Source organism: Acomys minous, assembly GCF_964271855.1.
Source record: "Acomys minous genome assembly, chromosome: 1".
NCBI lineage: Eukaryota > Metazoa > Chordata > Mammalia > Rodentia > Muridae > Acomys > Acomys minous.
The window spans coordinates 118,412,116-118,437,395 of NC_140483.1; the positions used below are offsets into that span (position 1 = coordinate 118,412,116).

General features: G+C 40.2%; 1 protein-coding gene across 1 annotated transcript in view; it reads left to right on the forward strand.

The window, feature by feature from the left end:
- The window catches only part of RAB2A (RAB2A, member RAS oncogene family), a 65,893-nt gene that overhangs the window by 38,520 nt on the left and 2,093 nt on the right, over window positions 1-25,280 (forward strand). The window contains exons 6-7 of the mRNA XM_084794733.1: window positions 4,502-4,613; window positions 23,967-24,035. Coding sequence (XP_084650859.1) covers window positions 4,502-4,613; window positions 23,967-24,035 — 181 coding nt within the window. The remainder of the gene's footprint in view (window positions 1-4,501; window positions 4,614-23,966; window positions 24,036-25,280) is intronic.

A 25,280-nucleotide genomic window follows, 5' to 3' on the forward strand; every position in this document is an offset into this window, starting at 1 on the left:
TCCCAGCAACCACATGGTGGCTCACAATCATCAATAATGTGATCTGATACCCTCTTCTCACCTGCAGATGTACATGCAGGCAGAGCACTGTATAAGTAATAATAAATAAATAAATATTTAAAAAAAAAGAATAGCAATCCTCTCATGGAGGAGTATTCCTTTGAGTGTGTAGTGTCCTTCCCTATATCTTCTGAAGTCTATTTGGTCATATACTAAAGTGGCTACACCAACATGCTTCTTAGGTCCATTTTCCTAGAATATCTTTTTCCATCCTTTTACCCTGAGGTGACGTCTGTCCCTGATGTCAAGGTGTAGTAGCTCTTGGATGCAGCAGGTGGATGGCTCCTGTTATATCCATTCTCTTACTCTGTGCCTTTTTATTGGGAAATTGATACCATTGATGTTGGGAGATACTAATGAGCAGTGTTTGTTGATTCCTGTTATTTTGTTGTTGTTGGGTGTGTGTGTATGTGTGTGTGTGTGTGTGTGTGTGTGTGTCTTTTGATTTGCTGGTCTGGGATTATTTATTGCTTGTGTTTTCATAGATGTGGTTAACCTCTTTAGGTTGACATTTTTCTCCTAGCACTTCTTTAGGGCTGGAGTAATAGATAGATATTGCTTAAATTTGGTTTTTTTGTGGAATGTCTCAATTTATCCTTCTATTGTGATGAAAAGTTTTGCTAGGTATAGGAATCTATGGTGTCTTAGAGTTATTAGAAGTTATTAGAGTTATTAGAGTTATTTCTCTAAGGGATGCATTCATTTCTTTAAGGACCTCTGTCATATTCATAAAGACTGTTTTCAGTTTTGTGTTTGTTCTGTTTATGCTTCAGCTATTTTGCAGTACTCAGGGCCTACAGTGGTAGAGTTGTGGACTCTATTGGAAACATAATGTTGTTGATTGTGATTTCATTTTGGGATCTAGGCTCCTGGGTTTGGGAAAATTATAATTCTAGGTGCTAATATATGGTCTGGTGTTTGTTGAGGGATGTTTTGTTCCTTGGTTTCTGTTGCGCTCTCTGGTTCTTAGAGAGTGGCAGATGTGTGTTGCTTGGTAGGGAATTCTTCTGGGATCCTGATAGGTGTGGCCATTGTGAGTTCCAAGTAAAATGTGTTTGCAGGTGTTGGGAGCTGACACTTAACAATGGAGGAGGGGGCGCTAGTGCCGGGCTGAGGGGATCCATAGGATGGAGGAAAGCAAGGTGCTTCACCAGGATTTGCTTAGTTGAGAATGAGAGCAGAGAGTGAGGAGAAGCCATATTAGGTTGTCTGCTATGGAGCTGGGGATTAGATTTTGAGGAATGGAGAGAGAGGTGAAGATCTGCCGCTAGCCTACATACTTGCCTTGCTTGAGTGGCCTTCGGGTTCCTAGGCAGTGCCTTCTGGAGTTGGGGCTGACATAAAGCAATGAGGGAGGGAGGGAAGATCTGTGTAAATCACTGGAGAAGGGGCTAGCGATTGAGGAGAGGCTGGAGCAGGTGGTCTGCACTGAGGGCGACAGTGACTGGGGGATTAGAGTTGGATGAGGTCAGGGAGAGGTCAGGCTCTGCAGTTAGCCTTCCTGCTTCCCTGGTTGGACTAGCCTTTGGGTTCCCAGGAAGTGCCTCCTGGGGGTGGGGGTGGGATAAAGTGAGTAGGGGGAGGGAAGTTAATAGGGGAAGAGCAGTGTGTGGGTAGAGGAAGGATGGCCTCAGCAGGTGGTCTGCTGCAGCTTCCGGTATGAGACTTGATGGTTGGATTTGGAGGGAGAAGGGGAAAGTGAAGGCATTTAGCCTACCTGCTTTCCTGCTGGAGTGGCCTGCCAGTAACAGTGTCTTTAAATGATAGAAATAGAATTCATTTGTTCTTCCGGGGTTCTAAAATATATACTGTGTTTAGAAAAGTAAGAGAATAACTCATTTATTAATAACAAGAATGTTTAAGCAGTTTGTTTCATTAATTAGTGAAGGAACCAGTTAGATATATGGACAGTCTAAAAGAGAACTCAGAGCACCACACATTCAGATAAGAAACGCCAAATGAATTTACAGACTGATGAATACTAAGGGATATTCACACTTCCTGCATTGCTATTATAGCAACTACTGTGTTATTATCCATTTCCACAAATAAACCTCTACAGTCTTTGAAAAATTGTGACATGTGCTAGCAATAGTGGGAGATTGTTACTCTGAAGTGAATATAGTAGGGGGAGTCATATCTTATCAAACTAAAATGACGGGTGAGAGTGTGGCAGCCCAGCAATGCTGGATTACCGGTATGCGCCACCATGCCTCACTACAAAAGCTGTTTTTCAAGAAAATAGGTAAAAATAGACAGGGATCACACAATCAGAATCAGAAGACTCCTATTTAAAAAAAAAAAAAAAGTAGGTCTTAAGACTGTGGCATCCTGGGCAGCTCACACCTTTTCTCCCAGCACTAGGGAGGTAGAAGCAGGTGAATCTCTGTGAGTAACGAGGGCAGCTGGTCTTCAGAGTGAGTTCCAGGATAGCCAGGGCTACACAGAGAAACCCTGTCTTGAAAGAGAAGAAGAAGAAGAGGAAGAGGAAGAGGAAGAAGAAGAAGAAGAAGAAGAAGAAGAAGAAGAAGAAGAAGAAGAAGAAGAAGAAGAAGAAGAAGAAGAAAGGACTGTGTCCCATGTATCTCACGCTGTCTTCAAATTTACTGTAGCCAAAAATGACTGTTCCCCTCCCCCCTTCACCCCCAAATGCTGGGAATACAAGCATGAGACACCATCTAGCCTGTGAAAGCTAAGTACTTTTAAGGTAGATAATTTTTTCAAGATTTAACTTAAAAGTTATTCTAATACCAACCAAAATTTTATCTGTCTTTTAGGGGGTTAGTCACAATCTGGTGGGGTTTTTTTGTTTGGTTGGTTGGTTTTTTGTTTTGTTTTGTTTTGTTTTTTTAATCTAGAAACTGTAGTCTAACCATAGCAACTTTGACAAAGGGGAGCAAAATTAGAAGATCTACTTATTTTACTAATGCAGATTTTGAGATTTTTTGTTGATGTCTGTGGCTGGTGCATCCTGGAGGGTGAAAGAGACTTCAGGCACTGGTGAGCACAGGAGAAACAGACTTCTAGGGAGACAGCGTCAGTGAGGCTGCCTGTTTAATTGGGGGAACAATGACTATTTAAACCTTTGGGGGTTAAGTAGGGGCTTTGGGGTGAATGTACATCATTGGCTGGGGCTGAGGTACTAGAGGGTGCCTCATTTGCATGAGGAAGAATTCCAGGTGCTGCTGGACATGACCTTGTAAGTGAAGGAGTTTAACCTGCTCTCTAGGCTATGTGACCACCTTGAGGGTGGCAATGGTAGGGGTGCAGGGCTGCATGCACTGGAACAAACAGGCCCAGGGCAGGGACGGAGCAGTCTTATTCCAATCTCAGGATGAGAATTGGACATTGCTCTTGTCTGGCTCCCCAAGTCCGGAGGCTCTTTGGCCCCATGTGTAGGTATGTGCCCCCATGACCAGCAAGGTTTATAATGTTTATATAATCACATGAATACTGTAGTCAGCGTTCTGTTACTATGAGAAAAAATGGCTAACTAAAAATAAGTTCAAGTGAGAAAGGTTTCATTAGATTGCTTAGTGCTCTCTCTTTACGCCTATGGCAGTGCAGTACAGTGTGGCAAACCTCTTGGCAGAAAACAAAACAAACAAACAAAATAACTAGTCAGTATGGGGTGGCCAGGAAGCAAAAACAGGAATGTAATTCAGCAATAAAGAAGAGGGAAGTATTGATATATGCTGAATGAAAGACACACAAGGCAACTAGATTATATAAATGAATGCATTTATGTAAATGGTAATAGTAAACGTTTTGAACTTTCATAATAAAGCATGCTTAAAGAAACTTTTAAGCACTAACCTAGTTCTTTATGAAAAAAGTGTGAGGAGACCACCCTACCTCATAGACAGGGTAGACTTTTCTGTCTGTCCCTACCCATTTCACTGTGGGTTTGCCTTAAGAAGGCACTGAGAATTAAACCAAGATAAATAATCTAATCCATGTTTCTTTAATTTAATAATTCAGAGTTTACAAAGTTCCCTATAACATCAAGGAGGTGAGTGGCAGATATTTTTATCACATTTGTAGAAACTCAGGCACTGTGGACAGTGGGTGAGGAGGCGAGGTTAGTCCTCCTCTTTTAAACTGTTACTTTTAGTCAGGTGACTTCCTGCTTTGGTGACCTACTGTGTTTGAAGATGGGCTACTCTACTCTAACTGCTTTCCTGCCACTGCATAAGCATCTTCACATTGTGGAACTCAGACTTGGAATATTTTTCTGCTGGAATTCTGGGCACTTGAAGTAGGCAATGTATTTCAAACACTTTGGCCTTTATAATACCGTGAATAATGCGGCAAATTATTATGTATGAAGCTGTTGAAAATGGTCAGTGTAATGCTGAGTCCCATGGTGCATTTTTGGCCGACTGACCCCTCTATTTGTACCACATTAGTTACTAATAGAACCCTTTGTTTCTGTGTTCAGTGACTTAGAATCTAGGAGAGAAGTGAAAAAAGAAGAAGGTGAAGCTTTTGCTCGAGAGCATGGACTTATCTTCATGGAAACTTCTGCCAAGACTGCTTCCAATGTAGAGGAGGTAAGGAAGTGAAGGCCTCGGCCGTTTGCTTACAGGTGTGCCTCACAGACCTCAGCACTGTATTTATTGCTCCTTATTCTCTAACTTTGCGTTTCTAGCAGTTGTTGAATATAATAAAGTAGAACAGTTGCTTTGTTGTTGTTGTTTTTTCTTTTATCCTGTGTTTTCCTATCCAGCTCTTGCACTGTCTGCTGAAGCCCTGTGCCTGCATGTGTCAGTACCTCTGTGTGCAGTACCACTGCCTGAGAATCCTGGTGACTTTTTGTTTAGTAGGGGGTTTTTGTTTTGTTTTTTGTTTGTTTGTTTGGTTGGTTTTGGTTTTTTGAGACAGGGTTTCTCTCTGTAGCTCTCACTGTCATGAACTCAATTTGTAGACCAGGGTGACATCAAACTCACAGCAATCTACCTATCTCTGCCTCCCTGAGTGCTGGGATTGAAGGCAAGCACCACTACACCTGACTGAATCCTGCTGTCTTTAATGGGTGAAAATTATATTGTCTTTGTTGTTGTTGTTGATCTAATCAGCCTGAACATTTTCTGAACATGTTTTTTTATGCTATATTACTTGGATATAGTACAGTAGATGATTAGAATTACTACATTTTGATTTCTATCAAATGAGGAAATGAGGCTAAGAAAGCAGTTTACTTGAAGTAATACTGAATTTCTTTCTCCTAGGTGAGAACAGCTTATAAAAATGACTGAAAGGAACCTTAGAAAACAGTGGCTGGAAGATCTCATTGTTTTAAGTCTAGCCGAGAAAAGAGCCCTGTGCATCAGCTAGCATAGCACTTTAGACATAGGATATCATTAGTAAATATTAAATTAATACTTTGTGCTCTTCTAATTAACCCTTAAATCCAAGAAATAAACTGTAGTAATTCTGTGACATTGGTTTATTCAATGAAGAAGTCTTCTTTGGTAAAATACACTTATCTATACCCTGAGGTACCCTGGGATGATTCTAAATGCATTTCCTGCAGGCACTAACTAGTGCTTATTAGTAGTAATAATCACAGCTTGATAACGTACATTTCCCTTCACACAGAACACCCAGTGAGAAATCTCTTCCACCTTTTGTCTATCTTCAAAGAGAAATGCATGCATAAATATATGTAACTGTCTCGGGGAGCTTCTCTGTTGGTGTGGATTTGAAGTCATAAAGCCAGTCTTTGCTGGGGAAGGGTTTCAAGACATCTGAGACATATCTGCATTAATGAAGGATCACACTGTGAGGTCAGATAACAAGGCTTCAATTCATGGAAAAAGTTTAGACTTCTAATTCTGTCTTCTTTGTGTGCCTTTTTTCTTAACAAACACATGTTTATTTGTAACCAGTAAATTGCTGTTGTTCTTTTGGTTGAGTATTTGAATGTAATGCTGTGTTCCTAGAGTAGATGAGCAGCACTATAAATCTATATTTATGATTTATATTAAGATTCCTTTAAGCAAGAATGTGCCTTATAAGAAAATATTCTATTTTGCTTAACAATGAAAACCAATTCACCTCCCCAAAGGTAAACATATTATGATGAAGCACTGTAAGATGGATGACTGTGATCTAAAACAGGATAGAATCAAGTGGGCACAGTGCCTAATGCCTGTAATCGCAGCACTCAGGAGGCTGACTCAAGTAGAACAGCCATGAGTTTGAGACTAACCTAGTAGCTAACTTCTGCGACCAAGAAGATAGATCAGATTGTCTTTTTCTGTTGCCAAGTACAACTTAAAAAAAAAAAAAAAGTCACAGTATCAGGAAAGAGGCCCCTAAATACAACACAGAGCTCTTAAGGCTCTTAGGGGATCTGTGGGTCTTAGGGAACCAATCAGACCATGGTGAATTTCAGGCTGGTGTGGCTACACAGTGAGTCCCTACTTCAAAAAGCACACAGAGGCTAGAGAGATGGCTCAGTGATTGAAAACACTGGCTACTCTTTCAGAAGTTCCAAATTTAATTCCCATCACCCACATGGCATCTCACAGCCATCTATAACTGTTGTCTCATGGGATCGGATGCCTCTTCTAATGTACAGATGTTCATGCAGACAAAATACTCATATACATAAATAAATAGATCTGGGGAGGAGACAAAAAATTCACTGTAACCAGACATCACAGAAAAAAGAGGGTCCATAGCCATCACTAGACTAGATTTTCTAGCATTAATTAGCAGTAAAGAAATAGCACCACTTGCCATGTAGAGCAGTGTCAGAGGAAGCCGGAATGCAATCCAGAGTCTCACAAATAGTTTCAAAATGCCTAGTTTCCCGTGGAAGATTCCCTGCATGCCTACACCAGGAAGACCACACTAAAGAAGTGAGAGGGGTTGGGTGTGTATGGTGCCTTACGCCTGTTATCCTGGTGCTTAGGATGCTGAGAGAGGAGGATTCCTGTGATTTCAAGGCCAGTGTCAGCTGGTAAGTGAGTTCCAAGCTAGCCTAGGGTTCAGAGTAAGACCTGCATCCCAAAATATAAATTTTAAAGCAGCTTCTGAACTGCAGGGGAAAAAAATAGGCTGGGGGAAATGAATAGCACCAAAGAGATTTGTGGGGTTATAACAAACGCAGTATGTGTTGTTGGTCCTAGAAGAAGAAAAGAAAGTCTGTTTCCGGGAAAAAAAATTTATTCAAAACAAACAAAACATGACTGAAAGCTTCACAGATTATGAGGGTCGGGAGAGGGTACATACAGATTCAAGCAGAGCCAACCTAAATAGAATAACGCCAAATCAATCCATGGGGGCGGGGGCAAGCTCTGTATGGTCAAATTTCTGAAAATGAAAGAAAAAGAAAACTTTAAAGCAATGATAGGCAACATCCCAGGGGGTATAGAATTGTCTTTTTTTTTTTTTTTTTTTTTTTTGCCTAATGTAAATGAACTCTGGTATAAAACACACACAGGAAGGAAGCAAAGGAGAGAAGGGGTGGAAAAGACATGATAGATTTGGGCCTTATATGTCAATAATAAAAATAATGAGTAATAGAAACCTAAATATACCAATCAAAAGATAGAGATAAGCAGAGAAGATTAAATAATATATCTCAGCTACAAGGTATCTAACGAACTTCAAATATAACATAGGGAGATCGAAAATGAAATAATTGGGAAAATAGTATTTAAATGTTAATAATAGAAAGTAGAAGTGGCTATCTTAGTAACAAGTGAAGTAAATAGAAGAGACGAAAAGTAATTGCCAGAGACAAGGGAGAGTATACTCCATAATAAGTCAGTTCACCAGGAAGACAGAGAAATCTTCAAATGTATTTTTCCTAAACACAGCTTAACATACCCACCTAGTATCAAATAACCTAGGATTTTCAACCAAAAAGGCCATTTCTTTCTTTTAAATTCAGAAAGAATGGCTCCCAGATACAATTCAACAGCCCAGCAATGTCTCCATCTTGTTCCTCTCTATTCAGCCTGTTTATAACCAGCCTAATGATCATGTGATAACAATACTTAAACATCCATAGCCATCCAGTAACATTTGAGGTTTAAATATGGTCTTGGGAAACCCAAAACAAGGACCCGTGGAGCAAATACAGACTTCTGGCTTCCTGTGGGATATCCAGTTGTGGTAAAGAGAATGTTGGCAAGAATTGTTAAACTGTGGATGTTCTTTGCCGTATCTACAATTTCTTGACTGCATATGTTTTTTACTATGATTAACCTAACAAGACACCTAGAGTTATGTAATAGGGAAACACTGGTTTGGTAGTTGAGAGATGCTTAGGTCAAAGTATAGGAGAAGGTTGGAAATTTCAGTGCCCCATCCCAGGTCATCACACTCCAGGAACTTCCAGGTGCTCAGCTTTGTAGAAGCTCTTGAAATAATTAATTTGAGTAGTCCTTTAAACTGTTATGGAAGTTATTCATAATTAAGGAAGATATTAAAAAAAAGGGAGAACTCATAATTAAAAACCTTCCTCAGAGCCAAGCTTGGTGTCCCATATCTTTTTTGTTTGTTTGTTTGTTTGTTTTTGGTGTCCCATATCTTTAATCCCAGCACTTGGGAGGCAGGTAGATATTTGTGAGCTCTAGGTCACTGTCTACATAGTGAGGTACAGGACAGCCCGGGCTATGTAGAGAGACCCTATCTCAAAAGAAAAAAAAATGCTTAAAAAATATATAGGTCCAGATTGTTTTCTTGGAGAATTTTAAATGTTTAAGAAAGAAATGATTACCAGTTCTAGACTATCTTTTCCAGAAAGCAAAAAGCAAAAGTTAGCTTTTTATTTAATGAAAATAGCATTGCTCTGGCACCAAAGCCACAGAAGCAGGCAGATCTCTGAGACTGGTCTGCATCGTGAGTTCCAGGCCTGCCAGTGCTCCATTGTGAGTCCTCGTCTCAAACAAATAAAAAGTCCTCAAGGAGATAGCACTACATACCTATCAAAATTACCTAAATGAGAGAGAATGAACATACCTAATGCTGATGGGGAGATACTAGATCATTCACATATGGCTGGTAGGACTGACTGACACAGCCACAAACTTCTTACAGTCTACACTAACATGGAGCTACCCAACAACCTAGCAGTTGTACCCTTGGGCACTTACTCAAGAGAAATGAGTGTCTAAACAGCAACCTATATATATACCAATATTCAGATCAGCTTTATTCATAATAGTCCTAAGCTAGAAATTATATAGCATCTTTGGGTCTGATGAAATGTCCTTACTAAAAAAATAAAATGGAAAAAACTGTTGCTATGTGAAAATACTGGATAAACCTCCAGGCACCTGAGCCCACTGAAGTCAAATACAAGCCTTGTCCACTGTGTGATTGCTTCTGCTTTCTTTCCTTGAGGTGATGAAATTAGAGTCCATAGAACAGATGGATCACTGCCTGGAACCAGGAGGGTGGCTCATAGGAGGAAGTGCATAAGACTATAAAAAGACAACACTAAAGAGTCTGTCTTAGTCACTGCCCGTTGCCTGTGGGGAGCATGGCAGTGTGCAGGAAGGCATAGTGCTGTAGAAGGAGCTGAAAGTTCTACTTTCTGAGCTGCAGGCGTCAGAGACAGCCTAGTAAGGGCTTTTGAAACCTCAAAAAACCTACCCCTAGTGACACACCCACTCCAACAAGGCCACACCTCCTAAGCCTTCTAATCTTACCAAACAGTTCCACCTGTGCCTAAGAATTCAAATATATGAGCCTACGGGGCCCTTCTTACTCAACCACCACCAAGTGCTAAATATTAATCTATCTTATTTAATTTTTGTATTTTTTTTTTGTAATGGTGTACTATAGTTTCCTAGGAAATCACCATTGGGAAAACTTAAGGAAAAGCCATATTAGGTGACTACATTACTTTATAACTTGAATACCAGTTGACAATTGTCCCAAAATAAAAAGATTGGTCAAAACAAACAAACAAACAAACTTTGTGACTGGAAAGGTCACTGGATTGTTAAGAGCACTTGCTGTACTTCCAGAGGATTTGGGTGGTTCACAATCACTTGTAAATCCAGTTATAGGGGAACTGTTACCATCTTCTGGCCTCAGTGAGCATATATGTGCTCAGTGGTGCATATACGTGCAAAACACTTAAACACATAAAATATAAATAAATCTTTTTAAAAATAATAATAACCAACTTTAATTAAACAGTACTTTTTCCCATTTATTTATTCATTTTACATCCCCATCCAAGCCTCCTCCCTCCTCCCAGTTCCACCCCCTCAACCCCCTCCTCCCAGTCCCCCCTCTCTTTCCTCCCCCCTCCAATTGATACCAGTCCACCCTGGTATCTCAAGTCACGGCAGGACTGAGAACATTCTGGAAGTGACAAGGCATCCCAGCTAGGGAAACATGACCCAGAGATAGGTAGCAGATTCGGAGACAGCCCCTACTCCTATTCTTAGGGAACTCACACGATGACGAAGTTGTACATTGGCTCCATATGTATAGGGGGTCTAGGGTCTGTCATTGCAAGCTGTTTTGTCCACAGGGGCTCACAGAGATTGAACCACCAACCAAAGAGGTTGCATAAACTTAGTACGTTATTAAGTTTTATTAATAGACTATGAAGATTAAATTATACTTTAGAATTCTTGAATACTGTATGTATTTTTTCATGTTAGTAAGTAAATTCATAAAATTATGATAAACATAACATTTAGGAGGTTTTATGTGACCTTTCTGGGGGGGAAAAAGTGTGTATGTGTATTCACCATATGCATGCCTTATGCTGGAGTTACAGGTAATTTGATCCTCCTTTTGGGTGCTAGGAACCAAACCCAGGCCCTCTGCAAGAGCAAGTACTCTTAACTGCTGAGCCATCTCTCCAGCACCACCCCCTGTACATGTCAGATTTTTTAAGCACAACTAATTATATAATTAAGTAAGAGCCATTTTAAGGCCATACACTTTGATCCAATAGCTCAAATTCTGGTGGATTCACGCTGAAGTTGACTAAGCAGTCTTACCATGTTACAGGGAAACTAAAACCATTAGAGGCCAAGGGTATATCTCAGGGTTGGAACATTTTCCAGCCATGTCTGAGATCCTGTGCTCAACGTCCCAGCTGTATAAATGATCAAATGAATAAATATTTCACATACATATCATCTTTTAATACACGTGATTTAATGATTCATAAATTTGCCTATATTCTGATTAATAGACTATCTGAGCTCTTTTTAGAAAATTAAGGCTATATGATTATGTGTTGGTTAAATCTCCTTGGTATGCTGTTGGTCTTGAGAAGTGAACCTATATTTCCTTTTGTATATTTTAACAAAGATCTAGCTTCTGTAGTACAAGTAGAAACCAAGAGTTAGGGGTTCTATTTTCCTTTAAGCGATTAGAGTATTTGTAACACAACACTGCTGTTGTTTCAGACTAGCTGGAAATACGCTTACTATAATCTGTACATTTACTGTTTACTATTAATCAGCTTAATGATTTCATTCATGGAGGTTGTATTTAAGGGAAGAAGGGACATAGTAGGATTAGGAAAAACTGCAGAAGACAATTCAAATAGCAAGGAATAGTCTGGTCCAAAGTGTCATTAGTCTTGGCTGACAAGTACTGAATTAGAATAATAAAGCACAGCTAAACTCTAAGAGCTGACTTAGTAGCAACTCTTCTCACAGAATAGGAGGTTAGGGTAGCACTGTGATCTTGATATTTAAAATGCTTATTTCACTGATGTCTGAGGAGTAAAGATAACATCCTTTCTGTTCAGTGTACTGCTTCTGACACAAAAGCTACAGTGAGGAACCTCATTATTATAACATGTCCTCATGATGCTGATCCATGGATCCAAGCTGAGTGTCCTCTTCCGCCTGTTGTACTCACCCTTTGCAGTGCAGGTACCACCAGCACCATCCCTCAGCAGTGCTGTACTCTGATGTATTTTCTTTAGTAATAGCCTCTGATGAGCCAGCTGTTGTGCTCTTACTAGAATTGAGGCCATCTTTCTTGAACTAGGATCTTAAATTTAAAACAGCACCAAAACAATACTTTGAAGTAATTTATAGAGGATGAAAACTCTGCCTCAGGAATACCTATGGATATGAGAAAAATAAAAAGAAGAGGGATCATATTTTAACATTAATATACTCAAATATTTGTAGACAAACATTAATTATATACAAATATGGAAAGCCTTCCATTATAAACATGTCTTTGTTAGCAAACTACTAGTTTCATGTATTTATTTCCAAATGATAAATTATAATTTTCACATAGCAGACTATAATGAGAATGCATTGCTGTTATGATTCTTCACAGCTTGTGGTGGTGACTCTGAACACTGAAGGAACACACATGTAAGTGTGGTAGAAGTACCCTTCAGACTCAATTTCCCTAAATGGCAGTGAAATTAAAGGACCAATGTTTTGCAGGGTTTCCTTTCAATTTGACACAAACTAGAATTGTCTGAGAAGAGGACCCTCAGTTGAGGAAAGCCCGTGTCAGATTGCCTGTAGGCAAATCAGTAGTCCCTTTTCTTCATTAATGTTTGACAGAGGCCCATGGAACCTGTGCTGCCACTGGCCTTGTGGTCGTGAGTTGTATGAGAAAGAAAGCCAGGAAGCAGCACTCTGCTGTGGTCTCCGCTCCAGATCCTACTTCCAGTTCCCTGCCGTGACTTCCTCTGCTGGTATCTGAAAGTGTAAGATGAAACGAACCCTTTTCTTTTCCAAGTAGCTTTTGGTCATAGCATTTATCACTGCAGTAGAAACCTAAGACAACCAGTTTCAACCAGAGCATTCTTGCTCTATCTGTTGTCTCTCTCTAATAATTTGCCATTGATGCTTTCAGTAACCATCACTGGTCTTTTTAAACATAATGTCCAAGTACTGGACGTGCTTACAGTAATAATGCAGTCAGGTGCAGAGGGTGTTTTCTTAAGTGCTTTCATGTGTAATGTCCATTGCTCACAGAGGACTCTGGCCTAGGTAGTGGAGGTTCCTGTTATTCTCCATTATTCTGGCACACAAACAAGAATACCAATAAAGATTGTTTTGCTCGGGGTTCCATGGGCAAACAAGTATAGGAGAAAATAGATATGCTTCCTCTTCAAGAATCAGAATTCACAGTAGTGTACTAATATCTGATAGCCCACTGTAGAGCAATGCACTGGAAAAGCTAGATATGATTGCCGATGCCTGCAGTATCAGCACTTAGGAGGTTGAGACAGGAATTTTGCTCTCTGCTTGAGGCTAGCCTAGGCACAGAGGAAAACCTTGCCTCAGGGAAAATGCTGTTTTATTTAACTCCTAATTTTCTAAGCATGTTCCATGTATTTTAGGGTAGTTTTGCGCTTTTTGTCATGACCCAGTACTTCAAGCTGTTTTTCTTCTCTGATTTGATGGTACCACTTAAATGAGGCAGGAGACACAAAAACTATTGTTTCTTCTGATCCAAATATCTCATATGTTTTTGTAAAGACGGGTGTCTTAGATGAGTGCTTTTCTCAGTGATACTATGTGTGCAGACTGCCGAGACTCCTGCTGCAGTGCAGGTTCCATGTCAGTTTCCACACTGCACAGGCTGGAGTGCACTCCCCGCCCTTCTAAGGCACATGGTTTCCAGCCCTCTCGTGATCTCCATCGCTTCCTTCCTGTTCACTCCTGGCTAACAGCATGTAATTCTATAATCAAGTCTCAGCTGTCTTCAAAATAAAGACCTGTCCCTCCAGTTTCTAGTGAGAGTTACCTTAGGCCTTTTCTTTACTTAGTTTCTCATCTGAATTCTTCCCCATGGGTAAGTTCATCCTAGCCTTGTGATTGCCATAGCTAACAAGTGGATTTCTGTTCCTACTTTAAACAGTCTCTTGCATACCGTTGACTATTAGAAATAGCTCCCTTAGCTTGGTGATACCATCTCTTAATGCCTCTCCAAACATCTCAAAACTGAGTTCAGATAGCCTTTTAGCTTAGTGACCTCAGCTCCTCCGGAGGATTCTTCCTGAATGTTCTTCAGAGCTGGGGCCCACCCTGAGTTGGAGTCCTTCGCTGTGCAACTCCAGTCTCCAGTGTCCGATCACCCATTCAGTCCCGTCTTTTAGTAATTTGTATTACCTTCATGTTGCTTTATTGGTCCTAATTGCTTCCTAAGTAGACTTCCTGTCTTCATTTTTCAGTTTTTTTCTCTCAGATCTTCCAAAAAGTAAAAAACAATTGTTACTCTCCAGTCTCTTTAAAACTGTGCAGTTGTCCCCCCACAATCTGAGCATCACACTCCAAACATGACAGCCAAGGCCCTTTGGTTGCTAGCACCCCACAATGTATTCTCTATATTAAAGTAGGAATTAGTCGTCTGTGACATGAATCCCCTCCTCCACAGCCATCCTATGCACTAGAAACGCCCTTAAGGATATAGTTAGGTCTGGCCTCCTTGGGAGCGCCCTCTGTAATATTAACTGAATATTAACTGTCTCTCCCCACTGCCAGCCAGTACACACACATGCACACAAAGCCTGGGTTTAGGTTTTAGGTTCCCCTGTCTGCTTTTGTGTCCTGTGTATGCTATTAACCTCTTTCCCCTACTTAAGACCATTTTTCTACTCTCTGTCTTCTTTCTGGCCTCATGACTTATAGCCACATATCCATATATACAAATTCATAAATACTTAAATCTAGATGTGATAGAAAGCACACAATTTGCTTTTTATATAATCTGGCTATGTTATATAATTTACATTTGTATTCTACACTTGTCATGATTTTATTTCATAATTTTTTTATTATCTATCTATCTGTTTATTTAGTTGGCTGGTTGGTTGGTTGATTGATTTTTCAAGACAAGGTTTCTCTGTATAACCTTGACTGTCCTGGATTCACTTTGTAGACCAGTCTAGCCTGGAACTCACAGTGATCCACCTGCCTCTGCCTCCCTGAGTGCTGAGATTACAGGTGAATGCCACTACTCCTAGCGGTTTTATTTTTCTTAATAGCTAAATACAATTCCGTGTGTGTGTGAGTGTGTGTGAGAGAGAGAGAGGGAGAGAGGGGGGGGGGAGACAGGGAGAGAGAGAGAGAGAGAGAGATTGATTTACTCTTCTGTTGGTGGACATCTAGGCTGGCCCATTTTCTGGCTATTGTGAATAGTGCAGCAATAAACATGAGTATGTATGTCTCTGGTAGAACTTGAGCATTCTTTGGAGCATGTTTGTTTGTTTGAGACAGGGTATTTCTATGTAGCCCTAGCTGCCCTGCAACGTACTGTATAGGCTGGCCTCAAACTCAGAGATCTGCGTGCCTCTGCTTCCTGAGTGCTGAGATTAAAGGCCTGTGCCACCATGCCCAGCTTTAAGAGGACTTGATGCTCTTGCAGAGCTCTTGGGCTCTATTTTCAGTATCCACGTGGTGGTTTATATGATCTTTAACTCCAGTTAGAAGCAATTTCTCTCTCTCTCTCTCTCTCTCTCTCTCTCTCTCTCTCTCTCTCTCTCGTTCGCTCTTGTTTTTTCTTTTCCTTTCTTTCTTTCTTTCTTTCTTTCTTTGTTTTCCTGTTTCTCTGTGTAGCCCTGGCTGTTCTGGAACTCACTCTATAAACTAGACTGGCCTGGAACTCAGAAATTGCATGTCTCAACCTCCTAAGTGCTGGGATTACAGGCATGTGAGTGCTGGGATTACAGGCATGTGAGTGCTGGGATTACAGGCATGTAAGTGCTGGGATTACAGGCATGTAAGTGCTGGGATTACAGGCATGTAAATGCTGGAATTACAGGCATGTAAATGCTGGAATTACAGGCATGTGAGTGCTGGAATTACAGGCATGTGAGTGCTGGGATTACAGGCATGTGAGTGCTGGGATTACAGGCATGTAAGTGCTGGGATTACAGGCATGTAAGTGCTGGAATTACAGGCATGTGAGTGCTGGGATTACAGGCATGTAAGTGCTGGGATTACAGGCATGTGAGTGCTGGGATTACAGGCATGTAAGTGCTGGGATTACAGGCATGTGAGTGCTGGGATTACAGGCATGTGAGTGCTGGGATTACAGGCATGTAAATGCTGGGATTACAGGCATGTGAGTGCTGGGATTACAGGCATGTAAATGCTGGAATTACAGGCATGTAAATGCTGGAATTACAGGCATGTGAGTGCTGGGATTACAGGCATGTGAGTGCTGGGATTACAGGCATGTGAGTGCTGGGATTACAGGCATGTAAGTGCTGGGATTACAGGCATGTAAGTGCTGGGATTACAGGCATGTAAGTGCTGGGATTACAGGCATGTAAATGCTGGAATTACAGGCATGTGAGTGCTGGGATTACAGGCATGTAAGTGCTGGGATTACAGGCATGTGAGTGCTGGGATTACAGGCATGTAAGTGCTGGGATTACAGGCATGTAAGTGCTGGGATTACAGGCATGTGAGTGCTGGGATTACAGGCCTGTAAATGCTGGGATTACAGGCATGTGAGTGCTGGGATTATAGGCATGTGCTGTCGCTGCCCAGTTTCTTCTTACTCTTTTAACTATTTGAAAGTTCTCTTTCTCCCTGTATTCATTTTGCCTAGCAGAGTAGAACTTTGTGCGAAACCAGAAAACTCTAAGGCACAAAAGTCTTTAGAGTGCTGAGAAGGGATGCTTTCTCTGGTTTACCATAACCTCTTTTGATCTTCATGACACAGATCTACTAAAATTTCAGAAGATCCTAGTGAGTATGTGGAGAAAAGGACGTCTTTGCACACTTTTGGTTGAAATGTAGGGTACTGTAGCCACTGTGGGTCAAAAAGGATGGGAAGTCTTCAAAAAACGCCCGTACCATCTGGCAGTTGATCCTACTCTGATCTATACCAAAGGAAATTAAATTAATATGTCAAAGAGACCTCTGAATTCCCTTGCTTATTGCCAGACTGTTTGTGTCATCATGAACCTATCACATCATATGCTGACGTGAGAACCAGCTCAAACAAGGAAGGAGAAGGAGATAGACACACTTAACCCACTCTACACTGTATTATATACAAGCATGCCAAGATATCATGTGGGGTGTGTGTAATTTTTATGGTTTTATGTATTCATTTAATTTAAACATTTTAAGTCTCAAATACTTTGGAAATTCAGTGTAATATAAAAGTTTTTATGTGACATAAAAATACATTAATTACTTAAAATACCTCAGCCTATTAAGAAGTCAGGATTAAAATTTTTTAGCTTAGCTGCTAAGACACCTAGGACTGATGGTGCTAACTTTCCAAGCAACCGAAAGACAGGACTGATGGGTTTCTATGACCATTGAGAGAGAGCACACATAAAAACATACTTTCTTTGGGACCTCCAGCTCCCCAAATAATGGCTTGGAAACCTTTTATATTTATTCATAATGCTTAGCCATAGCTTTGGCTTATTCCCAACTAGCTCTTATCTTAAATTGTCTCCTTTATGTTAATCAGCATTCTGCCCCATGGTCCATTACCTCTCATTCTTTAAGTTTCACATGTCTGACTTATCCATGTCTCATAGGCGAATCTTCATTTCTGCCTTCTTCTCCCAGAGACCCTGACTCTTCATGGAAGTTCCACTTTCCCCTTCCTGCCTAGCTATTGGCCATCAGCTCTTTATTGAGCCAATCAGCAAGAGAGGAAAGTGAATGTTTACAAAATGTGAAGCCAGGGATGGGCCATAAGAATAACAATACCAAGATGTGGCCAGTAGTCAGTTCTCTGCTGGTTTAGCAATCAACAGTCGAATATACAGAGACAACCTTAACACAATGTATCCCAACACACACATGAATGCTGAAGATGGCTCCAGCTAGGAAGAGGACTACTTCTATGCCTCACCTTCTCTATGAGAGGCCATGCTTGTTGCTGATGATTGTAGGTAGTGAAAAAATGCTTTTAGGTAGCTGGAATGTAACTGTACGCTGGAGGCTTTCTTGTCCCCTACACTCAGGTCTCAAGTGTTGAAGTCCTAGAACAGGACTTCATAAACACAATTGGAGCATCTTGTGAGATGTGGTCATCCATCCCTCAAGGAAAGCCTACTATCCTGTCGACCACTCTTTGCATATTGGAGCAGGGCCTTCGGCACCTCTGATTTGGCCACTGCTCTTGGGAACTTCATAGATAGTTCTACTTTTAATTCTGGAAAGTTGCTTCCACTTTGCCAGCGCAGGTAGTATTCATGTGTGTCACACATTATTTATACATTAGCCTGTAGTGAACAGTTATTTATAAGCATACAGATATATAGAGCACTGACTACCCAGAATTTTATGCAGTTTTAGAATTTCACTTGGTATCTTTCAAATTTTATGCAGCTTTAGAATTTCACTTGGTCTTTCATTCCCTTGCTCAACCTGACTTAGTTCCACTTTATTGACCTGAATTCCTCTTGTACCCTTCCATCTGAATAGATAGCAGGGTCACTGTGGCCTCTCCTAGTGAAGCAGGAAACTGAAAGAAGCTAAGGAAGATGGGCTTTAGCACTCTTTGCCTCATCCCAAAGAGTAGCCCCAAAGAGGGCTTGAAAGTCACTGTGCTCTGAGGCCTCTTTGCCAAAGTAAATTACATAGGATCCAGAAGTTACAAAATCTGAAGGAAGTCTGTATTTAAACTCCCTAATACTAAAATTTGCCTAGTGTTTTCAATTTCCCAATCTATGTATACTTGTCTTGTCTCTGTGTATCTTACTCTGTAGTGCTCACTCTATGCATGACTTAGAGCTGATTTTCTTTTTAATTTTTGTTTTATTTGATAGTCTAATTGTCTGAAGAGTGTTGACCACATTCATTTACTCTGTGGTATCTGCAGGGCTTGCTGACTTAGGCACCTGCAGCTTTTTTCTGTGGAGAACTTTATCTCAAGTCACACAGGGTAAGAGGTGGTACTGAAGTTTGAACCTGTTCCTCTGTAACTCATGTGCTAGTTTCAGAGGTATAGCTGCATCCCACACCCATAAGCCTCTTTGAAAGGAATTTAAATTTTTAATTTTTCTAAATATAATTTGAATTTCTCTCAGGAAACAGTATAAGCTATATAAATACTTAGTGTAGTGACATAACCTATAGTAAGCACTTTATAGTTTATTATTATTTTAGCACAGGCGAATTGATACATGTAGCTGCTTTCAGCATAGAATTCAACAAGATTTTTGGTTACATCATGTTTCCCAGCTCAGAGAGAACACTGCAAGTCATTTGTCTTCAGAGCACCTTGTTCTCTAACATTTGTTCAAGATCTTCAAGTAAAACTGTTCAGGAGACTTGAAGAGTTACTTTGAAGTCAGCCTTACGGATGTCATAATTTCTATTCTGCCACCAGGTGGCAGTGTGATACATAAGGAAATAAGTGTTAGTTGTAGGCCGACTGATTTTCAATGTTTAAGGTAAAAACTGTCATAAAAGTGTGCTGTGTCACCCTGCCTCTCTCCAGTGAGCACCCGGCGTGTTGGGTATGTTGAGTGCTGAGACCCACTGCCATCAGCACTCTTCTATCAGTTAAGGCAGAAAGCCCTTTCTCTGTCTTGGCCCTGTGCTTACAGTCTTGCATCCAGCAGGTTTGGTCCAGCAGCAGTGGACACTATGTCCTCTCCTGTTTACACCTTGCACTCAGCACTTACTGAGTGCTCTTGTTAGGGATGCTTGCAGTCCCCATCAGTATTTGTACCTCCTTAGCTGGTTCTTGAGCTATACTCCATTTGTAGAAGGTCTGGTGGTCATGGTTGGCTGGTCGGTTGGTCTGTCTGTTTGTAGACAGTCTCCTATAGTCCAGGGTGCCCTCAAACCCACAATGAAGACAAGGATGGCCTTCAGCTCCTGATCCCCCTGCCTTCAGCAGAACAATGACCATAAACAATGACCATAAAATGGTGCTGCCCAGCTGATGGTGGGTGTTCCCACCTCAGTTAACCCTATCTGGATAACCCCTCACAGGCCTACCTAGAGCCTGAGTTATTCTGTGTAACTCAAGGCATGCCCAGAGTCTAACCTAGTCTGGATGATCCCTCACAGGTATACCCAGAGGCTTGTCTCCTAGGTGATTCTAAACCTTGTCAGGTTGGCAGTGTGAATCAACACTTGAAAAATATCTGTGATGACTGATAAGAAATGAAGAGTGAAATTAACATTTTAAAAAGACTGACTTGTTCTTACTTTATGTATGTGAGTGTTTTGCGTTTATGTACATATGTTCACCATGTGTGTCCCTGATACCTGCGGAGGTCTGAAGAGCATATTCAATCCCCTAGAATTAGGAGTTATAGACAGTTGTGAGCTGCCATGTGGACCCTGGGAATTGAACATGAGTTTTCTGCAGGGGCATCAAGTGCTCGTAACTTTGAGCCATCTCCATTAAAATTACTGTTTTTAATCCCAATCAGTTTATTATTATATCCTTATATTTTCTCATTGCTGGAATTTTATATCTTGAATGGAGAGATTTTTATCTGTGATCCCAGTGCTAACTTACAACTTTGTTTGACCACCAATGAGCCTTAATAGTGCTGAGTTTAATGTTCATTGTGTTTGGAGAATCTTCCAATTTGGCCAATAGCTATACAGTTTAAAGTGGGTATGTTGATGTCTGCATTTAATATGCTAGATTTCACATTCTAGGGAATCATTAAAATCAGTCATTAGTTTCCTAATAATATATAATAAATGTTAATTTTTGAAATATCTAAAATAGTGCATTTATATAGTATTTCCTGTATGGTACTCAGAAAGGTAGAAAACCTTTAATGTCTTCAGTGTTTAATCAGAGAATTACAGAGTAGAGATGCCATTATTCAAAGACTATTCCATTGAGAGACTGAATTATAATAAAAAATTTATAACCATTTATATATTTCAAGTCAAAGAAAATTAATTTCATGCCTTCCGGATATAAAGTATGTGTTATAACTGTGCTTTTAAAGTGCTTAATAAAGTAGTAAACACTGCTTAGCGAATAAAGTTAGTATAGTAACTTGGGAAATTTTATATAACATAACTTTCTTTTGCCTGTTTTTAAATGACTTCTCAATGAGTTGCCAGAACAGCTTGTTTAAACTGGAAGAGTCTTTCTGTATGAGGTTAGGGTGAGAACAGTTTGTTTCTGTGATGTTACATATGTGGGGCCTTGGGGTCTCTCTGGTGGTGTTGGCATTCACACACATGGTGGTCCTGAGGGAAGAGGTGCAGCCTCACTAAGTCTGTGTTATATGATTCAGATAGCCAGGTTACTGAAGCCATTATTGTAATTGACTTGTTATTAGTACAAAGTTAAATTTTTATTTATTTATGGATAACTTCAATTTTGAAGAGTGTAAATCAGTTGTTAGTTGGCTGAAAGCCAATTTCCCCTTCACTTTAGTGCCAGCACACACATGAAAAGCATGCTTGCATCCAGAGGGTCTTGTGACTCATCAGTGATTAATTCTTCTCATTATCTTGTGGCAAATTCTCATGACCTTCTGTGATGATTCAGTCGGCCACTTAGAATTTATGCATATTTATACTCCTGTGTTCTTGCCACTCTCTTTCAGCTCTGCTTGCTGACTGAGGTGTGCTTGGTACAGTAATTGAGCTGCCATAGATTGATTGCTCTGGGGAGCTGTAAGGCCTTTAAAGGTAAAAACCTATCAGTTCTATAATTGGGAAACAAAGGCTGTGATAGCAACATCAGCAGTCAGATGGCTCCAGTATGGGGGAAAGAGGAGAGCTGTGACTTCTTCCTCTCTCTGAGCCCTTTACTTCTCAAAAGTTCCATCAGACCTGTGCTGGTGGCTCAGCAGAAGACCACCTATGAGTGTTCATAGAACACCACCTGAAGATGCCTCTCCTCGACTCTATTCTATACCCCATCTGAGTTTGTATACCCTCTGTAGCACTGTTAATATTTACATAAAATGCCTTAGAGAGTCTACATAAACATAGAATACTTGTGCATAATTTATAGACTTAATTTGGTGAATAGTTTTACATACACACACAAAAAAAATTTTTTTTTGCCCATGTAGTAGTATGCTGTGTAGGAAAAGGCAAAGTTATTCAGCATGAGCTGTGTCCCTTTATTATCTCAATCCTGATTCCTTTATTCTTTCTTCGTAAAGATTATTGAGGGGGCGGAGATCACATGTGTATGAGTACGCCACAGTTTCTGCCACTGTGCTGCATACATTAGCTTCCAGCTGGTGCCCCCTCCCTTCTATCCCACTGGAGGAATGTGGAATTGCAAGACATGGGCCACCACTTCTGGTTTTTTAAGTGGGTTCCCAGGATTGAACTCAGGTCCTTGGGCTTCCATGACAAACACTATGACCTGCTGAACCATCTCCTGGCCTGACTGATGCTGTCCCTCAGGCTACATACTAAGTATGGCAAAATTGGTCCCATGTGGAACATTGTCCTCTAAAATCAGCTAGTACAAATGTGTAAAGTACCTAGTTGACATGGCTTCTCCTGTTCATTATGACACTCTTCCCCCTCCTTGGCCATGTTTGCTTTGGAGATAGAATTCACTTACCATAAAATCTACTCTTTTCAAGTGCACACTTAGGTAAACTTCAGTTATTTACAGAGTTATACAACTATCACCACAGTCATTCAAGGACATTTCCATCACCATACAAAGAAATCCTTAGTTGCCAATCGCTCTCATTTTTCTCCTCCTAACCCTCGGTAACCAATAATATATTTTCTGTCTATGAATTGGACTGTTGTGACGTTTCATATAAATGAGCTTGAATTACATATGTCTTTATTTGTTTTATACAGCATATTTTCAAGAGTCATCCACATTGTAGCCCAGACCTTCATCCTTTAAATGGCTGAATGTTACATCAGTAGCCCCTGTTTTAGTGTCCACTTGCTAGTGGGTTCATGTTGTTTTATATTTCGGCTGTCATGAACAAACAATGCTAATGATGCAAATGAGGTTTGGCATGCATCCTCGCTTCTTCAGTTAGAGGAAAAGCTTTCCTTCTTCACTGAAGATGCTGTCAGGTGTGCCCTGTCCTACATCAGCAGTTCTCCACCTGTGGGTCTCAACCCTTTGGGGTCACATATCAGACATCCTGCATATAAGAGATTTACATTATGATTCGTAACAGAAGCAAAAAAAATAATTTTATGGTTAGAGTCACCACAACATGAGGAACTATAGTAAAGGGTCACAGCATTAGAAAGGTCGAGAACCACTGCTCTAGATACTCACTCAAGAGTTTTCCAGTCTACTCCTATTTTATTGGATGTTTTCATGATGAAAAGTTGGATTTTGTCAAATACTTTTTATGCATCTATTAAGATGATAAAGGTTTTGTCATTAATATACAAAGGATTTATTTTCATGTATCAAATGTTACAATATTCTTGAGAACTTTTTAGTGTATTATTATACTGTGTGTATGTGTGTATGCTCACACGCATGTGTGTGTGTGTGTGTGTGTGTGTGTGTGTGTGTGTGTGTGTGTGTGTGTGTGTATAGGCACAGGTATGCCTTGGCATGTGTATAGAGGTCAGAGGGTACTTTCAGGAATCTGTTCTCTCCCTTTGGGAATCAAACTCAGATTGCCAAGGTTTTTGGTTTCTTATTTTTGGTTTGTCAAGACAGAGTTTGTCTGTTCAGCTCTGGCTATCCTGGAACTAGCTCTGTAGACTAGGTTGGCCTTGCCTCAGAGATCCACCTCTGCTTCCAAGTGGTGGGGTCAGGGTATGCCCCGCCACCACCCAGGTGACTGTCAAGTTTTTTAAGGGAATACTTTTTACCCTCTAAGCCAACTCTCACCCTCAGGAGTTGTTCATCACCATCATGGTTAGAGGACGGTGCCTACAGTGTCCAGAGGAGGGCATCAGGTCCCCTGGAGCTGGAGTTACAGGTGCTTGTGACACCCCCAGTATTGATGCTGGGAATCAAACTCAAGTCCTTTGAATAGTACAAACCAATCTTTCTACTTTGTATTTCAGGCATTTATTAACACAGCGAAAGAAATTTATGAAAAAATCCAAGAAGGGGTCTTTGACATTAATAATGAGGTATGTATATGCAGATATTGTTCACTAAACACTAATTTTGAATTGACATTTACTTAGCATTTGGAATCATGATTGTGTTATTTATTTATTTATTTATTTATTTATTTATTTATTTATTTATATTCCTAAAATGGGTCAATTGATCATTACCATATTAGTTAACAGTCATCTAACTGAAAGACTGGTACGTGTAGTATAGTAGATATGTTATCTGATGTGTACAGTACATAACTAGTTATGTTACCTGGTATGGTGGAATACAAAAACTTGGTGTCTACATTATTGATGTATAGAGTACAGCAGTTACTGGCTGTTACGTGGTATGTGGAATACAATAGGGAGACCCTTGTGTTACCTGGTGATTGTAGTTCAGTGGCTAAATGCCCATGTTGTAGTAGAGGATCACCTTATGAAATTGGCTCAAAATAAATGGCCCTGTGTGTTCATTGCAAAAATGAGAAATAATGTAAATTCCCTCAGTTGCAGAGAAGACCCCCATTTATCCACATGTGCTTGTTCTTTGGGGAATAATATCCTAGTATGTAACTGCATGTCCCTTGGACTCATGTGACATGTTCTCTTCCAATATGAGAGAAGGCACTTCCCAATTTGGAAATGACTCTCATTAGAACAAAACACATTTATCAGGAGACCAAATAAATGTATGTACTTCATAGTTGGCATGGCTTTCCCTAATTTTATTTTAAGCCCAATTTGGTCAACATGATTAGGACAAAGTGTGACCCTTTAGATGATTGAGAATGTCCACAGTGTCATTTTGACCTAAATTTCCCTCTCTGTGTTTCTAAATGTTTATGTTGAGCACAGCATGTTATTTACATCACATAAGCATTTCTGTTACTTTGTATTAAAGACGTCTGAGAGAGTGTTCTTGGCCTGTACTTAGATAAGGCTCTCAGCTGTCTGCCTTGTGTTTCAAAAAAAGTATTACATTTATTTTTATTTTATTTTATTTTTTACTTTGGAATAGCATGCCCTTAAATCTTACATGGCAATACTTGTTGAGTTAATTTAAAGCTGACACCATTCAGAGATTAATGCCCTATAAATTGAACAGTAATTGGGCTTCTGTTTAAAGAGCACGTGTGCTGTTTCTGTCTGGTTTCATATAGTAGCTGACTGCTTTGCTGTGCCTTGTGCGGCTTTGATTATAATGTGCTGTCAGGAGCCAACAGGCCATGCTATTTATTTGGCCTAATGCCAAAGCTGACTTCTTGATTCCTG